The sequence below is a fragment of the Lagopus leucura genome, unplaced genomic scaffold (genome assembly GCF_019238085.1).
Source record: "Lagopus leucura isolate 7727_CA_CO unplaced genomic scaffold, USGS_WTPT01 Super-Scaffold_100004, whole genome shotgun sequence".
NCBI classification, from domain to species: Eukaryota; Metazoa; Chordata; class Aves; order Galliformes; family Phasianidae; genus Lagopus; species Lagopus leucura.
The window spans coordinates 46,303,608-46,324,488 of NW_024962264.1; the positions used below are offsets into that span (position 1 = coordinate 46,303,608).

The window sequence follows — 20,881 nt, forward strand, 5'->3', positions numbered from 1 at the left end:
TAAATTTCAAAGCAAAGCTTAAGAGATTAGTGGCTGTCTGCTTGTCCCAGGGAGAAAATGTCAGCTCTGACCCTGAAGGCATGCCCAGCTTCAAGCGCTGTGAGGAACCTGCTTACGAGAGGAATCCACTTGCAAGAGGTGTATCTGAGCATTAGCAAGGGTTGGTGTTATGTGTTTTATACAATATAGTGTGTACTTGTACATGCTGTGTTCATCAAACTGTATTGCTTCTCTGATCAAATTCTATTAGAAAAAGAACTTACATTTGTTTATAAGTTTAGGATGAGCCAGTGTCTTCAAAGATCTCATTAGAAGTTGAGAGAAAAAGGGATGATTGGCTCCTGAGCTGGATTTAGTAAGAGATTTAGGTACTTTGTTTTAGAGATGAGTTGATTAACATTTTTTTTTTCTTTATTGTGAAACGATTATAACTCGACTTTAAATTTTTTTTTCCTCACAAAAGCAGTAGAAATATATCTGTGACTCTATGATTCCAGGGAGACAAGCTGTTAACCACCGGATCAGTACTGCAGACTATGTAGTTTGATACGATGCTCAAGTTTATAAGGAGAGCATTTGTATGGATTTAGGTTAGCAAATGCAAAATGCGCTTTCTTTTAATCTTTGCTCACAGAAACAGTAGAAATATTCAGCTCAGAGGGCTAAAACTGTAAGCAGCTGAGACTAGGATCTGGTGTGAGAAGGGTTCAAAACGTTTTATCATATTTGGTAGTTTTACTTATGTTTTACAAAGATGAGATCAAGAAAAAATAATTACACTCTTCCAGGTTTAAGTGATATCCTGAACTACTGAGAGTTTGCTTGATTTGCCTCTCCACCATCTGTGTTTTTTTTGTTTTGTTTTGTTTTTTAATTGAAAAATAAAACTTTCAAAACAGTTTAAATCTCTCTTAGAAATGGCATGGTGTGCCTTTCCAGGAAAGGTGTGATATTATTTATCTGTTTATGTACATTTATGTATGTCTGGGTAAATAAACATGTTGTTTATGCTTTGTTTTAAGCAGGGGGATATTTACTGCAGGTAAATAGTAATTAGATCAAAGCTTTCTCCCAAACTTTCATTAGAATTTTGTTGTATTTGCTTTAGGCAGAGCTGCCAAGCCAACCGTTGATGCTACAGTGATCAGTCAACCCACAGTGCAGACAGCTTCTGACCTTTCTTGAAATAATTTGTTTTCAATGCAGTAACCTCACATGTCTCCAGAAGTCATCTCTTCCACTGCTTGTGGATAGCGGTGACACGAAGTGACTGGTGGCAGGGACAGACTGTATGCTCTGGACAAGGCTCCCACTAAATTTTGATGCTATTGCCTCCTCTGTTCCATGTTTCTTTCCTTCCAGGCTGCCCTGATAGTTGCCCACATCAAGCCTCAAATGAAACACCATTGACTCAGAGTTAGGTAACCTCAAGCATCAATGTAAACAGCAACTGGGGAGATCAATATCTTGAGCTAGTATAGGTACAACCAGAAAAGCTTAAATGATCAAATTCTGCAATGTCTTTCAAGGGCTGAAATATTGGTTTTTTTTGTTTTTTTTGTTTTTTTTTTTTTTTTGTTTTTTTTTGTTTTTAAGATGAAAATAACTGAAGTGGTAAAACAAAATATACTACTGAAAAGAATCAGAAGGATTAACTACTACAGTGCTACTGTCTAGTTCTGCTAGTGCTAGTGCTACTAGCAGTGCAGTAATGTACATGAAAGACTCATTCTGAGTTTGTTGTTCATCCTTGTGTACCTAGTAGCATTTCTGAGAGTGAATACACTTGGCAAATGTAGAGGAGGAATGTTTGGTTATCTCTGAGGCATAAATAAAAGTGTCTGTTTCCAGGCAAAAGTTAGGCATGAAAACTCAATCTACAAAGTGCCAAATCAATCAAGAACTGGGCTTGAACTATTAATGCTAAATAGCAAATAAAAGAACATTGCAGTCCCTATTATTATTTCTGTTCATGTATGTTCTTTTCCACAGAATCTATCCAGTGCCTGCTTAGGCTGCCATAGTATCTACTTCTTATCCCACTTCTTTTCCCTTCAGTCAGAAAATGAGTCACGGCTATGCCATTTCAGGAAACAAATCTTTGCTCAATAGTTTCATTTAGATGCTCCTAGAACTCTGCTCCAGAGAACAGTTGCATAGTACTATCACAAAGCAAGGACAGGGTGAGGAAATTACCCAAAATGAGGCCAAATAGGCTTGCTGACCCTTTGCTGACAGGAGAGCCTAAAGCCCCAGGGTAGAGGCCAAGTGAGAGGCAGTGAGGAAGAGAGACTCTAACATGGAAAAGTAGGGGAAGAGAAATAATCTGAAAGAAAGAATTTTGCTTTAACTGGATTTAGAACCTTCTAAAATCAAAACCTTAAACCGAATGCACACTGTGAATAGGTAATGTAAGGTCTTTTTCTCTTCAACGGAGTATATAAAAAATGACTCACTGTGAAAATGAATGACTTGCTTGTAAAGATCTAGAAATACAAAAAATCATTAAAATGCTATGATGTAACTTTTTAAATATTAGCAAATAGACCTATTTGATGCTTGTAATCCAAGTTTCAGCACAGTGAGGAATTTTACAGCCCAGCCACAAACCCATGAAAATAAATTTCATAATATAAATCCTAAGAGAACTATAGCTATACCAGGGCAAACAAGATACTTCAATAAAAATTGCCTGAGAATTGGAGCTGAAATTTACTGCAAGAAGTAGGTCAGTTTGACAACGCAAGTACATTGCAGGACAAAAAGTGAGAGACAGATGAGAATTGCTTAGCATTAGAAAAGGTCCAAGAGGAAAGTAAAGTGAGATAACTAGTTTTGAATACAGTTTTAATAAAACAAATGGTTCTAAATCTCTGCAGAATGATTTTGAATGTAGAGTGTCCTCTGACTATTAAGCAGTTAGTGTGAGTAGCAAATTTCTTATGGGTTGTCCTGACACCAATGAGCCCTGCTGCTTTTTAAGCTAGAAGGAAGTAGAATACAGTAATTACTCAAGTACAAAGGAATCTGATGTGAGGGTTTTAGGACATCTTTGTCCAACATGGTTTGAATCTAGTCCCTACTTCCAGGAGAATGCAACAGAAACAGGAGGTGGCATTTTCTGTTAAGTCCAGTAGAGAAAAAAGATGTAATATGAGGAACAGGAGAAACTCTGATGCAAAGAGTTTTCTATAATATTTGCAGTTAAGTTTTGTAAGCTTTATAAAGGGCTCACCTATAAAATCTATTATCAACATGTATCAACTAGGAGAAATTGCAATAGCAACAATAAATGGCTCCTTAAATATGACATTGTGCTGATTCATGCATGTAAATGACTGCAGAACCTAATCAAAATATGCTCTGACCACTCATAGAGCAGAGCTTAAACTGTTAAGCTTTTCCGGATCACTGAAGTGATTCTTAACATTGTGACCAATTTCTGGAGTATTTCTCAGTCTTCATTACATATGGATTTCCCTAGCTTTTCCCTCCTTCCCCTCCTCTGTTTTAACTAGATAGTAAGCACGCCCCATTTGTCCCAGATGAGTAGCAGAATGTGAACACTAATAATTTCAGTCAGTGATGCTGGCAGAGTAATTATATCTTGATTCATATGTTCTGTGGAAACTCAAGTGCACCTGAAGAAGCTGAGCTGAAGCAGTTAATCTACCATGTGCGGTGACTAATTTCCTTGCAGAACTAAAATTAAAATAAAAATCTTACACTATGAGCTTAATGAGAGGATCTTTACTTTTGCCGAAATATTGACCTCAATGGCAGTATAAAGCATGAATGAAGAAATTAGATTGCTTTCTTTCAGGACCCTGACTTACAAGAAAGCCAATTGATAATCAAGCCCTGTCAATGGATCTTAATTGGAACACGAGATAAATTAGAGAAGAAATGAATGTTTTCATTGTGCTTGGCCCAAGACTTATTCTGTAATTTTGAATCAGTGTAAGGCAACTGTGGGACCACCCTGAATGGCCTTTGTGAGTCTCTTTTTTTAATTAGTAGTTAATGTGGGTAAGATAATAATTGGCTTGTAGTGGCTGAAATAGGTCATGAAGAGTTCACCAAAGCAACCTCAGTTAGCATCTGTATGACATCTGTAGTCCCAAGCAGAGAGGATGTTAGGTATACTTGGAGTGAACTAGGAGTGACCATTTAAAACCAGCACAGCATGGGTTAGGAAAAGAATGTATTTGTACTCTCATCTGTGTGAATAATTTATTTGAGCTCGTCCTTTTCACCCAGGTCTTTGGCTAGACTTGCATAAGATGGAGCATGTTAATAAGTCTCAGAGAGTGAGTAGCTTTGGTGTATTTAAAGCATCAACTTCTCCTGACTGCCAGAACTGATGAGTCATATGCAGATTTCTCCTGAGTGGGTCATGTTGAAAAGAAAATCAGCTTTGTGCCAGTGAGATATTGTTTTTCAATGAGGAGATCTTTCAGAGTAGAGAGATTGATAAATTTAAATTGATAGGGGATCAATATTGCATATTTGGATGTGTTGCACATACGGGGAGGAGGGTTCACTCTTTTAGTCTTTCAGTAATACTAGCTGTTATACAGAGTTTGGCGAAAAAATATGCATATTTAAATTCAAATTTCAATTCAGGACTGGAAGAAGAACAACTTACTCAAATGTTGAAGCTTTGTCCCATTTTATTTGGTTTTAGACTTCATTATAATAAAAATTTAATATCTTTTACTCTTAGCCTCTTTATTTGCTGCATGCATCAGTGATCCATAAGACTATAATGTAGTTATGCAGTATCTTGAATGCACAAAATGTCACTGCTGCTCTGGAAATTGAATCCCTCATAAAGAAAGAACACAGGCTAAGTATAATAAACTCTTTTGTTTCAGAAGCTAACTACATGATTCATAAAATAAAGAAGTGTTTTATGTCCTGTAGATGACATACTCACATAAAAGTTTTCCCTGTGGTATATCTGTAGATCTTATTTTATCTGTCTGCATTTCCCCCTCTTTTAAAACTGTGAATGTCTTTTTTAATAGTTACAGAAAGAGACTGCCTGGTTGTCTGTGTTGTCTGCTGTTTAAAAAGAGAAACTTTTCCAAAGAGGTGGGCATATACATGTGTTCAAGTAGGAGAGTAAAGGATACCACCGTGTACTTAAGTGTTCAAGTTTTCCACTCTGTGCTTCATGATACACTATTGATACTTTATGACACAGCAAAGGGCTGGCAATCTATAATTAAAACTATGCCAATTTCCATCTGAAATCCAGTAAGAGGTATGACTAGAATCTTCTTGGATTTTTTTGCATATTCATTTTGACTTTAGAGCTGCATTTATGGTACTTCCCTTCTTGATTTTTTCACTAAAATCATGAAGACTATCTACGTTCTGAATGGTGGTATGAATATATTCATGAAGATTTCATGCATCTGTGAAATGTGAGCAAGCTATATGTTATATGAGGATGTATTAGCTCTCGGCTCCTCCAGCTAAGAATCAAAGACTTGATGAAAATAAAATACACATGTTTTATGATCTGAATCATGGGGCTGAATGAATACAAGACTGAAATCCTCAGCTCTTTTTCATCACAACAGACACTGCTCATGTCCTTCTGAGAATTTCCTAGTTCAGGCTCAGCTGTTGACCTGTATCAGGCTTTCTTATGGCCTTCTTTAATCCTGGCTCAAATAAAATTTAATATTCTGCAGACTTGGACTCTTCAGATTTTAGTTCTTTCCTTGCAATGTATCTGTGCTTGATGTAAAAAATAGTTGACATATAATTCCTCACAGTCAGAATCTATTGTTGTGTCCATTCATTTTTTATTTAGCTTTAAAAGCACGCTATGGTAGACTTTATAAAATGCATGCTGTTCTGCCTTTGTTTATGTAGTGTTCATGAAGACAGAATAAGCAAAAATCTCAATGTTTTTCAATAATTCAGTTGTGGCCTTTACAATCCTTTTCTCTGCCCAAATTGGCCTCTTTTTCAATAAGAATGTGGTTATTCCAACAATAAAAATGATGATATAATAAAAAAAACAAACCAAACTCAAAATTTCCCTTTCAAAAATACCTGAAGATAGAACAAGCTTTCATAATTATTTCTTCTGTCTTTGCATCTGATGATAATGCTTAGATGAGAGATGTACTTTATCATTACTTAAATATATGAAATTAAGATAGAAGCTTATACGTTATCATTTTATATTAGAGTTGTCTGACTCATGAAGGAGAACTTTGCAGATAAAATCAGGTGGTGTGATGCTTAATTCTTGTTCTGTGTTATTCTTTCACAACCTGGCTGTTGCATTGTGCTTGAAACCCTAAGAGGTGGCTAGATAATTTTACTTGTTTGCTCTTCTGGGCCAAAAGAGAAATACAAAGTGAGATATTCTGCTCACATACTGTTCTGTGTTTTCTTTTGGATTTCATAGTTCAGTAGTTCTTCTCTGGAATATTCTAATGAGGGAAGACACAGTAAGTCACATGGGCCTTCTTTAATGCAGATGTTTAATGAAAATGCAGGAAAATATCAAAGACATTGTCATTATTCGAAGCTGTATTGCTTTGAAATTCTGATCCATCCGCTTTCCATCCTGTACATGTTATGGCTATTATTCTCATGTTTAGTAGTTGAATCACGGGTTATTGCTAAGACTCAGTGTTCCATTAAGCTTAAAGAAAAGGCCCTCTAATAACCTACAGCCTTGATGGCTGCTCAGTGGCATCATAAACTCCCTTGTTCTGAAGAACAGGAAGGCTTATCTCAGAAATAAGCAAACAAGTTCCTTCCCTACTTACCCCCAGCAGATTAAGATGAAAATGGAATATGTAATTTATAGAGAACAATTTCCTTTCCCCTCTGGCCTAAGTTTTTTTTTTTTTTTTTTTTTTTTTCTTTTTCCCAGAATCACCATCACCTTTTTCTTGCTTCTTCTTGCCTTTTCTTATGGGCTACAAACTGTTCATTAGAAGGAGCTATTACACTGTACTCAAATTCTAAAACCATTACCCTGAGGTTTCACAGAATGGTTGAAGGAGAGAGAATTAGGAACCTTTCCAGGAGAGAGATCCGAAAAGTGGTTTAGTAATGCCTTGTATGCTGGAGCTTCTACTAGTTTAAGATGTTCTGCCTGGGTATAACTTAGGACTGCATGGGAAAGTGGAATATTTGCACCTAAATTTTACACCTTATTGCATATTCACAAAATAAGTGTGTCCTTGAAAGTAGTGGGATGAATTGTAGTAAGGTTTTCCTTTTGGTCATTTAACTCCTTTTGCCACAGCCAGAAGTTTTTCTTTAAGCTTACTAACAGCAATTCAATTTTGCAAATAATACTTAAGCTGATTAAAAAAAAAATCAGTAGGTGACTGTGTATGGTGGAAGATTGATTTATGCCCCATGTCAGTGAAAATTCATGGACTGTGCTGCGTCCAGACAGCTTTACTTATAATCTTGTATGTATGCAGGCTTTTGAATTTTTTCAAGACAGTGCTTTGATATTTTCACTGACATCTTAAAAAAAAGCCTGACATTTTGTCATCAAGAAATAATGGAGGAAGGAATTAGAAATAGAATAAAAAATCACTGGTAAATGAAGGCTTATATACATATCAAACAGCCAGAAGCTCATTGCTCATAAAAACTCTCATTGCCATTGAGAAAACACTTTGAATGAAACAGCCATTCCACCACTGAGATCTCAATCTCCATTTTACAGGGACTCCTACAAAACATCTTCATAGAGGAATATGGATTTTCATCTTTATGACTGCCCTGCTCATAACCAGTAGAGTGAGAAGATATGGATATAAAATATTTGTGGGAGAGCTGGTGTGTACTGTTCCATGTATTATAAGTGTGCAGTGCATAGCACTGGAGTACTTGTTGACACCCAGGAGGTAGTGGCTGCAGTATGGGTTGGATCTTTTATATGAGTTTTGCTTTTAAGTAATATACCAGCGGATCTGTGAGTTCAGAGCAATTGTCCTGTAATTAACCTGAAAGCTGTTGTTTCTGTTTGCCCTGAAGAGAAGCTTGTGTGCCTGATAACTTTCTGAAAGCTTGTCTGCTTGTTGCAGTTAAATCAGGTGGCATAATAAAAAGACTACTTTTCCTTAAAAGATGAAGATTCATTGTGGCATTTTGCTTTTTTTGCAGTCCTAAAAATGTTCATCCAGTGCTATGTTGTTGTTGTTGTTTTCATTTCTTGTTAATCAGACTGAACAAATCCAGTTCTGTTCATGGCATCCACAGTGACAGCCACACAGACCATCTGCATGTTTGGATCCTTTCTATCCAGCGCGTAGGCTGTCCAAGTCAATCTCTACATGTTTTCCAGAAGTAGGAGTATTTTTAAACATTTAAATTATTTCACTAATACCAAGCAAATTAATTTGTTGTGCAGAGGAGAATTATTTATTTTTCCTCTACTTAGTGATTTGCTTGTGAGCAGTTAAGAATTCATTAACTTCAAGGATAATAGTATACCATACATAGAGTCGTTAAATATTACTGAAACATCTGTGTCACACCTTCAAAACAAAATTCTTTCTCTGCTCAATTTTTAGAGGCAAAGTCCCAGCAGGGGGCTCCCAGGTAACACTGAGAAATCTGTGGGAGATGCTGCTTGCTAGTTGCTCACACTTGCATGATAGCTGTTATTTTAAAACTTAAAAAAAAAAAAATTAAAAATTAAAAATCATCTTTGTGTTTTTTAAAAAGCATTTTAGGTAAGGCAGTTGCTATACTTTTTTGGCTCATCCCAGTGTTTTAGAGGAAATTGCTATTCCTTGGATTCAAATGCAGACAGGGAAGGCGACGCTGTCTGGCTCAGACCTTTTGAAAATCAATCTGAGTGAGGTCTTGTGCCAATTTAGATTGAACTATCTAAGATCTAGGATTTTTTCTCCATTTTAGTAATTTTCTGCAAGCTGGCTAATTGTACACGCTGTACCAAGCAGCAGCAGCAATTATTGTATTAAGAACAGAATTAGCAGTCTCAAATGAAGAAATAATTCATACTTGATCCACAATTCTACGGTGTGTTATTCCCCCAACAAATAAATAAAAAACAGCTAATTTTAGAGCTGTCTATTTTATTTTTTTGGAGAGCATGTAATAAAACAGGCCAGTAGTCACTTTTATTTCAAATAATTCTAACTGGGGTATCTTAGGATACAATCTGTGATTTTCTTTCTTCTCCTGTTTGAGAAAATATCTGACTAGATGTCAGTCAGAAGTATTTCTTAAGGAAGATTTCTTAAGGTAATACTCTTGTACAGTAGTTTATTAGCTACAAAATTGAAATTGAGGTGTTTTATTTTCGTAGGACTGCAAAGGTGTGTTCCAAAGATACTTTCTGATCAAAGAAAATTCTGAAAAAATGGTGAAATATTATTTGAATTAATTTGAATAAATGTGTGAAGTCTTTTTGTGTCTTGATTACCACTGAGAATATACTAAAGCTAATAAATACAGCATGAGGGATGCATAGGTACTTCTTTTTGGAGAGCTGTTAGGCCTTTGAAAATGCTTGCACATTTCCTCCAAATTTACAGAAAAATCTCAGAGAGATGGACTTTCTGGATTTTTCATCAGAGAAAGATTTGTTCATCAGGTCAAATTTAAAACATCCTACCTCACCTACATCGCTTAATAGAATGAAAAAAATTAAGATTTCCATAGAATACTTGCTCTGCAGATTCTTCATTTACCCAAATATACTAGTAAACAGAGCTGGAAGCAGATCACAGATCTCATGATTTATGCTTCCAATAAAACCACTTGATCACGCTGTCTTGCACAGTTTACAAATCCATTCATCTAAAGTTTATGAAAAATATTGCATATGTAATCTCTTTTGACTGCACCCTCAGAAGTGGTTTTCAGAGCCTGTACTAAAAGAGCCATCAGTGACACAGATGTGATCATCACATAGTTAAACTGGAAGGCCTGAAAAGTGCTAAGGACTCTGAACTTCACCAAATTTCTTCTGCTTGTTCTGTGATGCATGGGAGATGTCAGCATACCCTCAGTGGGTAACTTGTCTTCTAGATGATAAACTTTTCATTATGATCTATAGAAATGATGGTGATACAAGAAAGTATATGTATTTTCTTGGAAAATGTTCACTGCCTTTTTGCACCAAGCCTATTTCTACCTCCCTGTTTTAAAAAAGTTGGTCTTTGACATCTTCACATGGAAAGTGCTTTTGGTAGTTACATCAGTGGCTGTGAGTTGCTCTGACCTGTGATGAGACAAACAATGTGAAACCAGGCATGCTGAGGGGTAGGCAATGCTCTACCAGAGCTCAGGTGGATGCTGTTTCCTCATAATTTACCCATACATAAATGAAGAAATAGTTTGCAGCTGGTTTGGAGCCCTAGGCGGTTACTCTTGGGTAGGTTATTCCTAAGTAGTCATTCCTAGCATAGTTTGAGTGGGTTTTAAGTTGCTTTGCATTTGCCTATGCTTTTGTGTCTTCATTTGGGCTTTTGATAGTTCCAGTAATTCTGATGCTTCTAGATTCTTTTCTGAAAGATGATTTGTGGTTGTGCTTGTAATTCAATCAAACAATACCCAGAACAGCATAAATTGCATGTGAAGTATTGATATCCTTGTGTCTGTGAAGGCTGGTTTCTGAATCGAAGAAAACATTATCAGACCTGCAGTTTAAGGTAAGATTATGTTATCACGTTACCTAGTATTGCCTCCTTAATAATGGTTTTGTAAAATAAACTTTTCAGTTGGTTCAGGTTTTGTCTGTTTCTTTTTTATTAGCATATTATAATGAATTCTGGCCTGGCAGTTATTAAAGCATGTATGTTGATACTAAAAGAAAAGGTGCCAAATAGAGAATATTCTCTTGTATCTTTGGCGTAATTCATCTGTCACTTTCTTTTATTTTACTTAGGGACTTGGCTGTCTTCTAGACTGTAAATTATTCTTGCAGCTCCTTCTAAATTAGGCCAACAATATGTAAGAAGGAACTTATTAAGAGATCTGGGTGTATTCAGTGTAGTGCAGGTCTCTGTACCTGGGAAAATATCAACTGTCTCTCCTATGACTTTTTATTTACCTATCTAATGCTCCTATAACAGTAGAAAAGCTAGAGATTTCCCCCTATCTTTCATCCTCCTTGATTTTGATTGCAGAAACTGAAAATCTTGGTTTGATTTTGGTTGTTGTTGCTGACTGCTATCAATATAAATCAGAATGAGGTTGCGTTTTGAGTAGTTATTTTTTCCCTCAATAGTAGTTGTCCTCACCAGGCTGGAAGTTAATAGTATGCAAAGTACAATCTTAATTCTTTTTCGAAATTATCAGTATCTTTAGAGAGAAATGGATAGAAAATAGCTTTCTAATGAACTGGGAAAATGCATGTACCTCAATATGAGGTATGCTACTTACAATATGTTAACATACTAATATTCTCCACCAATATCTATCTGTAAAATAGCATTATATAAAAGCATATACTACTAATATGCACTTCTAAAAATATACTCTATAGGTGAAATTACAGTTTCTAGATGATCTCTTGCCTTTTTCTACCAAAAACATAGGTGAATGTTGTAATGGTGAAAGAAAAATTTTCTGTTGTGGTTGTGATATAATAATATCTTATTCTTCTGGTTTTTTTTTACTCCAGTATAACTTGTTTTAATACCTGCTGCTAAATCTCTTGGTATTGAGATATGGGATAAAAGTCTTGCTGTATTGTTTCCAAGACTATTATATTTCTTTGTAAGTTGCCCTATGTTTTCTGTAGTGTGAGATAAAAAGTCTTTTTTCTTTCAGTTAGATGCAATTGATTTTTATCGTTTAGAATTAATGCATTTATCTTGTTTTTTTGGCTTGAGTTGAACATGGGTGGTGACATAGTGGCCTTTTATGACGGAGTTACAGCTTGAGTAGATAAAGAAAGAGGAACTGATGTCATCTACCTGGACTCATGCAAAGGGTTTGACACTGTCCTATACAATATGCTGGCTTCCTAACTGAAGAAAAATGGATTTGATGGACAGACCACTAGCTGGATAAGGAATTGGCTGGATGGTTGCACTGAGGGAACTGTGGTCAATGGCTCAATGTCCAAGTGAAGACTGGTGACAAGTAATGTTCCTCAGGGATTGGTGCTGGGACCGATGTTATTTAATGTCTTTGTAGGCAATGTGGACAGTGGAGGAACTGGAGAGGGGCTTTTTGTAAGGGCACATAGTGACAGGATGAGGGGAAATGGTTTTAAACTGGAAGAGGGCAGACTAAGATTAGATACTAGGAAGAAATTCTTTACTACAAGGAGGGTGAGACACTGGAATGTGTTGCCCAGCAAGGTTCTGGATGCCCCTGTGCCGAAGATGTTCAAGATCATTCTGGATGGGGCTTTGGGCAACCTGATCTAGTGGAAGTGTCCCTGCCTATAGCAGCTTTATAGATTATCTTAAAGGTCCCTTCCAACCCAAGCCATTCTGCTATTCTGTGACAATAGATTGAGTACTAGTGTGAGCAGGCTGCTTGTTGCAGTGATGGCGTGTCCTAAGAGGGACCAGTCAACTCTTTTAATCAAATCCATGAGGGTGTTTGAAGGAAAACTCAGTAGTCTCAAATCAAGACAACACAGAATCAATCCACAAAGCAGTGAAATATCACTGTACTAAAATATATGAATTCTTGGCTAGCAGTATTTGCAATAGTTATGACCTAGTAGACCTGCATGTGAGAAAGGCTGAAATAAGTCTTTACACTGAAAACAAAGATCACCCTCTCCTAGCGGTGCCTGGCAAAATGCACCCTTGTGGCAGCAGTAAGACATGGTCTTACTAAACATAACAACTGGAAGTGTTCTGGTCCAGTCCTTCTCATACTTGTCATAGCATGCTCAGTCCCTCTGCTTGAATGAATCAACACCACCTCTAATGATGACAGATAGGTTTGTGTTTGAATATCAGAAGGAAGGGAGACATGCGTAGAGGTATCACAGAAGGCTCCCTTAGCCAATATTTTCTGAAGGACATGCCCATGCTTTTCAACATGAAACATTAAATTCTGCATTTATTTTGTGACAATGTGACAATAATATGATGTTTCAGAAGCAATGAGATGCCACTGTTCTACTGGTGAAATGAATTAGGAAGTAGCAGGATGATTCTAGGGAAGAATTATTTATATCAGAGCTTCCATTCGTAATACCATGATGTAAGAATTTGAGTATGCAGTTCCATACAACAAATTAGATATAGTTTATCTTTAAAATATTTATAGCATCTTACTAAAAAGAAAGGGGGAAAGAAACATCCGTGTCATGTGCTGGTTTGAACATCTAAGGTTTTGGAAGAGATTCCTAGAGAATCTTACCAGAATAGCCAAATAAACCCAAAAAACAGTAATGAGAGAGGCTGCTAGCGCAAGAAGGATTACAGCTGTGTGATCTGATGATTTACTAAAGCTGGGAGGGTGGGGAAGTGAAAAGAAGACTCTAGTTCACAGGCTGCTGTGGAGCAAGCTAGAGGTGTGTCTCAGACGCCACTGTCCCCATGCTGCAGGTTTGCACTTAAAGGGAATTTTCTTTGCCTTAAGATGTAAGTGGGCACTGTATTTCAGTACACCATAAAAATAATAATTGCTGCTCATGGGAGTATTTGATAGAGACTGAAGCAAAATGTGTCAGGTATATAATACTTAATAGCTGCACTCAGCTTCCCTGGCATGTTTGAAAAGAAATTCAATGGAAAGATGATTACAGAGTTATATATGTTTATGTGCATTTACTTGTTTGGGCAATAGAATGAAAGAGTTGGTTAGTAATGTTACACATGATTCACTACCATGAATAATAAGCAGAAGTAGCATCTGCATTAAGAAACATAATGCTAATTCACATCTCTAGAGGGCAGAAGGCTTAAGAGCATTCTGTGTCTGTGTAAGTAGATATGTGCACATCATTCCTCAATCTGTTGTGATCTAGCAGCTGAAAGAAAAAATATCTAAAGGAACTGTTTGTGTCATCACAGAAACAGTACTGTAATGGAGACATAGGGAACTGATAACATTTTGCTATATGATCTAAAACCAGTTCAGTGCATTCAGTGTATGTTTCCCTTGTTTATTCTTCCATAAAGTCAGACAATTAATCGTGCTTTATTTTAACTTAACTGTGTTGGAACTGAACATTGCATCAGTGCCAAACTGCTGAGCAGATGGATGCAGGTAGAGTGGGTTATTTAGCATTGCTGTGATTGTTCCAGTTCCTGTTTAAAGAAGCCAATAAAATATCATATCTGAGTCTGAAAAGGCACAGTTAACTCTGGAGTGAAAATAGAAAATGGGGAATGGAAGGCATGCAGAAAAGCAAGTTTAAAGCATCCCAGAGGGTGACTGAAGGCCATGACTGAGTAGACTGGGAATTTGCTTGGAGCTCGGACTCCAGCCTGCTATACAATTGGGGCTTTCTGTCTTGTTCGAGTTGTGCCAGTCCAGCGCTCCATCTTCAGTAATGGAAGTTAAGCTCACAATTCATGAGTTTTGGTGGTACTCTTTGCGCTGTATGCTGCATAGAAGCTGGATGCAAAACAATATACTACAGAGTTTCTTCTCTACCCAGCAGGTGAAGATTGGAGCTGTGCTGAATTTTCTAACAGGCAATGTTTAACTTTACCTCAGAATACTTTCTGCAACATCTCTCTTATGAGGAATATGTTGTCTGATATAAAGGAAATTCTTGTTGGTGTGGTCTGAAGGTGATCTGCAGGCTGACGGTGGCATGCTTATTAGTGTAAGGACGGTGGCTGCTAATAGATGCAAAATGTTCAGTGTGCTAATTGCCATTTATGGTATGAAACTTATTTCAGTGTCTCTTCTGCTTCTGCTCACTGTTACCTCTGTCTTCAGTCAGGTATTTCCTGTGGGGCTGGAATGTTACACGTGCTTTTGCTGGCAGAGTGAACACTGCTTGCCTGATGCATCTAAACAGCAGCCTTGTCTTAGGGAAATCACTGCTCAGCAGCTAGAGTTGTGAATGTGGCCAACAGTGCAACAGCAGAGCACCTCTTTCTGCACTTCGCTGGTGATGATACGGCTGCATGTATGAGGAATACATGCAATATTAGTTGTGTTTGTGTTGGGGAGGTTTTCAAGCAAAGAAGTGCTCTCATCATAACTGCTCTGCTGAACTGATTTTCAGTTTGATTGAAAGGAACAATAGGAGGTCTGAAGGGAAAGAGGTGTTTTTCCCATGTTCTGTTTAGCAGGTAGTAATGATGTTCTGTAATCTCTCAGCTGTTTCCTCATGGGTCTCTGGTTTACTTTTTTTACAGCCGAAGCAATAGAACAGATTTGGCTGTACTAAAGTACCTTTCATGCCTTGGTAGACAGTGTGTGGCCTTTTAATCTAACGAGTTCAAAAGAAAAATTATGATGAGCCAATATAATAAATAGCTTTTAAATTCTTTTTGTTTGTTTCTTGTGAAGCTTGAGTTGATGAGTTGGAAGGTTCTCTGAGAGCATGAGGAGTGAAATATTTTGAAAGGTTGTGATTTTATAGACTAAGAGGTCACATCAAACATTTATTTTTTTGTAAGATGTAAGTTATAGTTCTTCAAATATTACTTTCATTTTGAATTGCTGCAGCAGTTTTTTTCTTTTTTTTTTTTTTTTTTTTTTTTTTTCCTTCCTACTCCTATCTTAGGCACAATTTTAAGGCACTTAATCTAGGTTTAATGCTTTTTTTCCCCCCTGGATTTACTGAAATATGTTATCGGTTTTATGCTCTCCGAGGATTTTTGCTGTTGAATGATAACAGCAATCGAAGTCGTCTCAAGCAGGTAGTGTTTTTTCCACAGCCTTGCAGCAAAGCTATTTTTAACTTTAAAAATAATCCAAAGCTCACTCAAGCTCTGCAGCCATCTCAACATAATACATAATTTAATTTCAATTCAATATTTTGAACATTATTACGTTATAGCTGTTCTTTTCTAGAATATATTTTCTCTACAGGTGTGAATATAGGTTGTTTTGTATAAAGTAGCAGTTATAATGTGAAGCAGTGATGCGCTAGATCAAGGCCGATTAAATAAAACCTATATTCAGACGTGTTGATAATCCTCAAATAATTCATTTAAATTTATGGATGTCTTTTTATTCTCTACTTCAGATGATTCCCAAATTTTATATTTCATATCACTCTAAAAAACTATGTGAGAAATATTAGAAGGGTTTATCTAAGTTATAGTAGATTACTGGGCAAGATCTGTAGTAAAGATCTCATTAGTAGCATTAACGTGCTCAGAAGAACTGAAAGAGACATTTTTATTAGCTATAGCTAAGAAAAGTAATTTTCATGACTCCTGGAAAACTGTTATATATGTTGTTGTGCAATATCTGGAATATTTGCTGACTTTTAAGGCTGCAGTGAGAAACCAAGTAAAAGGAGCGCATTGATAATACCTGCACCTAAAATCACAATCCATACATCTGATTTAAAACAAGCAGGAAACACCCAGTACATACCGTAGGCCATAAAGGACTGTCCCATCTAGATGGAGCCGAATCATTCGGTTCTTCACCGTCACTCCATGGACAAAAGACTTTTTGTCATTTTGGAAATACGTGTCAGGCACCCAGAGCTGGTCAGCTACTCTGTTGTCCAGAGTTAGGTTTAGAGGTATTCCAGAATAAGAGAGCCTTTTGTCCCTCCAGGACTGCTGGAAGTACATGGTAAGGGTGTAGTCCTAGAGAAATAATAAGAAGGGTTTTTTCTATTTTGCATGTATGCTACTTAACAACATAACTTTCTGTTTGCAACTGAATATCAGTAATGCAGCAGGAAGTTTAAGGATCATGAAATTGCAGGGGTTGGAAGGGATCTCGAGATCATGAAGTCCAAACCCCTCTTCTTAAACAGATACCTTACAATAGGTTGCACAGGTAGGCGTCCAGATGAGTCTTGAATATCTCGATAGAAGGAAATTCCTCAACCTCTCTGGGCAACCTGTTCCAATGCTCTGTCATGTTTACTGTAATGAAGTTCTACCACACACTTTCATGGAACATCCAATGTTCAAGTTTTAGGACAAGAAGCAACAGCCTGTCAATGCACAGCACTGAGAAGTGCCTGGCCTCATTCATTTGCCTCACACTTCCCTTCAGATAATTATAAACATTAATCAGATTTCACCTCTGTCTTCTTTCCCCCAGGCTGAATAGACTTATGTTACTCAATAAGGGAGGTACTCCAGGCCCTTTATTGTCATTGTGGTCCTTCACTGGACTCCTTCTAGGAGATCCCTGCCTTTTTTGAACTGGGGAGCCCAGAACTGGACGTGGCATGCTGTCGTTATCCATTACAATGAGTCTTAGCCTGTTTGTGTTAGTGTCTAATTCACACAGTTTGCCAGTGGCAGTGATTTGCCCCACACATCCCTGGCCGTGGGCTTTCAAAGCCTCCTGTGCCAGAGGGTCTCAGTTGTACAGGTCACAAGATCTCCAGCCTACAGACTGCATTCACGGTCTCTTGCAAGGTTTCCTTTTACATGAAAACAGTGGAATTTAGCCAATCTCGGTCAAATAGCATTGCATATTATTGAGAATACGTTAGTGTATTCAATGTCTCCATTCTGAAATATTCTACGTGCAATCCAGAAACACCAACACTCCCTAAACCTTCTGAGAACAAGCAAATAGAACTGCAGAGTGTATAATGAATAACTAGTCATTCTGCAATGGCTGCAGTTGCCAGTTGTAAAGATTTTCAAGAGCTGGATAAATTTCACTTCAGCCCAGGCACTGAGGGGCTTTCTGTCCTTGGCCCTTCAGGCCATTGCCCTGTAGGAAATGAGCATCTTCTGCAGACTATCATGCTGTGTTTTAGGGGAAAAGCAATTTATGTAGTCCTTCAGCTTTCCAATTGGTTTAAAAATAAATTGTTTTAAAAAGTTTCTCGTCTTACTCCCTCATTGTCTTTCTCTTTATGAATTTAGTGGTTTTTAAAGGATGGCTTTTCCACTTGGAAAAATTGACTGTGTTCTTTATATCTGATGGAGTTCTTACATATTGCTGTTCGAGAAATTTTTTAGACTACCAGTTTTATCCTCCTTATCTTCCTTCTCCCCTGTCCCCCTTTTTAATTTGCAAGTCATTTTTTGTCACATACTTAGCATTAAAAGTGAAGTGACATTATAGATATAGAAAAGATTGGTTGGGTAAGATTTTCTTTTATGTAAGGGAAAGCCTCACCTCTGTCAACCTGACCTAGCCTGGACTTTAATTTTTGAAGAAATAGAGAGGATAAAAGCTGTCTGTGAATTCCTCTCCTCGTCTTTATTGGCTTCTAAAGAACATGTGAAAATCAAAGCACTATTGTTACCTTTCAAAAAGCCTTTCTGCCTGAAATACTGCATCTCATGGAGATATGAACTATGTAGGTCTATCAGGGTTTGCCTCAGATTAATTTAAGCTCTGAAGGAGTTCTGGCTGAACTGTGACTGTGCTTGGCCCAATGTAAAGAAGCTTGACACTGAAAGACTTTGGTCCACTCTTGCCTATGCAGACACCTTCCTGTAGAAGTTCCCTTCTGCTTCTGTTACATAAACAGAGAGCAGATGGGAGCTGGATGAAGGGGTAAAAAATCAACATTCTTGTACAGTTTTCACATGTTGTCTGCGTTCTATCCTATACTGCTTAAATTTTTACATAGAAAAAGTATCATAAATAGTGGATGGAAGTTCAGTTCTTAAAGCTCACCTCTTTGCTTTGTATCCTCTGTCTTCTGTGTAATTCAGCAAAGCCAACTACATGCAATTTTTATCTTTCCTTTATATTTTCTACAGATCTTAAAGCTGCTTTTGTATAACTGTCATGTCATCAGGGGAAAAAGGGAAAAAAGCTAACAATTGACAGTTTTGTGTGATGGTTCTCAAAGCTCAATCAGAGAGAAAAATAGCCAAGATAGGCTACAAGATATCTGAAGGATGTGATCAGACGTTAAAAAAAAAATAATAATCTGTCTCTTAGCTGTAGCTAGCAGAATGAAATAAGTTACTATATTTAGTATCTTGGTCTGTCTCAATTTTTATTTCATCTAGTTGTGCTTTATACAGAATACTGGTGTTGGTGGCACTAGAGCAGAGATGGTGAACCTATGATCTAAAGTTCTGCTGTACTGTGCAGAAATATGTGGCACATCAACAAGTATTAAAGAGGAGAGAAAACTTGAGCTTCATCATAAAAGTATCTCCAGATTTCTTACATCACAGAGTTGTATTTTCTTTCCCCGAATCTGGGAGTTCTTCATTTGGTATTTTAATGAAGAAAATGAGGAGTTGCATGTTGTGATTTTTGGCTTTGTCCCTGTCATTGTAAGTTTTCATTTTAAAAAGAGAAGTTAAAGGTTATTTCAGTGAAAAATTGTATCCGAAGTGTAGTAATCTAAATTACATAATTGATGTTTTTTTTTTAATTGTTTGCTATGCTTGTAGTTGTTCTTTGTTTTTAGAATACGGCCTTATTTTTCTCCTATTTCATCAGAGGAGAATGAAGTGCCAGCAGGCCATGTACCTAGCTTCATCTTGGGATGTGTTCTAGAACGATTATTTTCTACATTTTGTAGTTGTATATGTGAGGTGAGATTTTAATGACTAATCATCTTCTACACTGTAAAATTTGCTGGAGGTTTTGTGGCTTCAAGCTTTGAGGTGTATGAATGGTAGCTAAATGTTCATATTTATAGTGGCGGTTGGCTGCAGAATTTTTTTTAAGATTATGACAACATCTCAATAGACAGGTTCATCTTGTTTTTACTACTGATTTCATTTTTAAAATGTAAATATTATTAGACTTCAAGTGACCTGGTTGCTAGGCTAATTTCTGTAACATGATAGAAACATGAGAGATTTTTCATTATCCTGGTTTCTGTGATGCATTTTAAGGTGTAGGACTTAAAAGGAATACTGACATGCCAGTCTCAGCTAAGTGAGAGACTTTGTGAAAATGTGAATAGGAGAAACTAATGTATTTTCCTCAAAATGCCAAATTGCTGCATAATCTGAGTTTAATCAACAATAATCACTGGCACCAAACTTCACTTAGGTAATATAAAATTCTTATAGGAGAACAGATGACCGTTGCCTTCTGTAACTGAAGTTAGAAAGTGGTTTGTAGTTTCAGTAAATAATAGACTGGAGAGGTCTCATACAAAACTATTTCTTTTTTTTTTTTATTTTTATTTTTTTTGTTTTGTTATATATTTGAATAATTTTGTAATGCGACGTGTATAGATGATATAAGTGCAATAATGGAATTTTTCTTTCATGATAAGCTTCTGCATCTCTTTGAAACCAGTAGAGGTGCATTAAAATGCAGAAGTACTTTCCACTGTGTGGTTTACCAGTTCAGCACAACAGAAGATGTGAAATACATTGCTATATTATAATCAAACTTTCTGGGAGGCACACTGGTATTGCCCTGTTTATCTGATGATTTATGGACTACATATATAATGGAATAATATATAAGTGGAATATAAGAACAGTAAAAATGTCTGGAGTCTTTGAAAATATAGCAGACGTGCCTGTTTTAAGAACAAAATAAAAGGGATCTTTTAATTTGCTACATTCAGCAGTGTGATCTACAAGACTTTCTATTTTCTCTCTTTCCAAAATCATCCTAATCTAAGTTCTGCTATTATTTCATATATTTAAGAAGCTAAAAATTAACATCTGGAATGCAATTCTTAACAAAAAAAAAATTAAAAAAAAAAAATTAAAAAAAAAAAATGCAATTCTGTAACCATTGTAGATCAATTCAATATCAATTGTTAGAACTCCAGATGAGTCTGAGAGCAGCAAAGCAGAAAACACATCAATGTTATACTTTTAATAGTTAT

At 36.6% G+C, this 20,881-nt stretch overlaps 1 protein-coding gene across 1 annotated transcript in view; it reads right to left on the minus strand.

The window, feature by feature from the left end:
* Nucleotides 1-20,881, minus strand: part of GABRB1 (gamma-aminobutyric acid type A receptor subunit beta1) — a 95,371-nt gene that overhangs the window by 25,794 nt on the left and 48,696 nt on the right. The window contains exon 5 of the mRNA XM_042871107.1: nt 16,510-16,730. Within this exon, the coding sequence (XP_042727041.1) occupies nt 16,510-16,730 (221 nt within the window). The remainder of the gene's footprint in view (nt 1-16,509; nt 16,731-20,881) is intronic.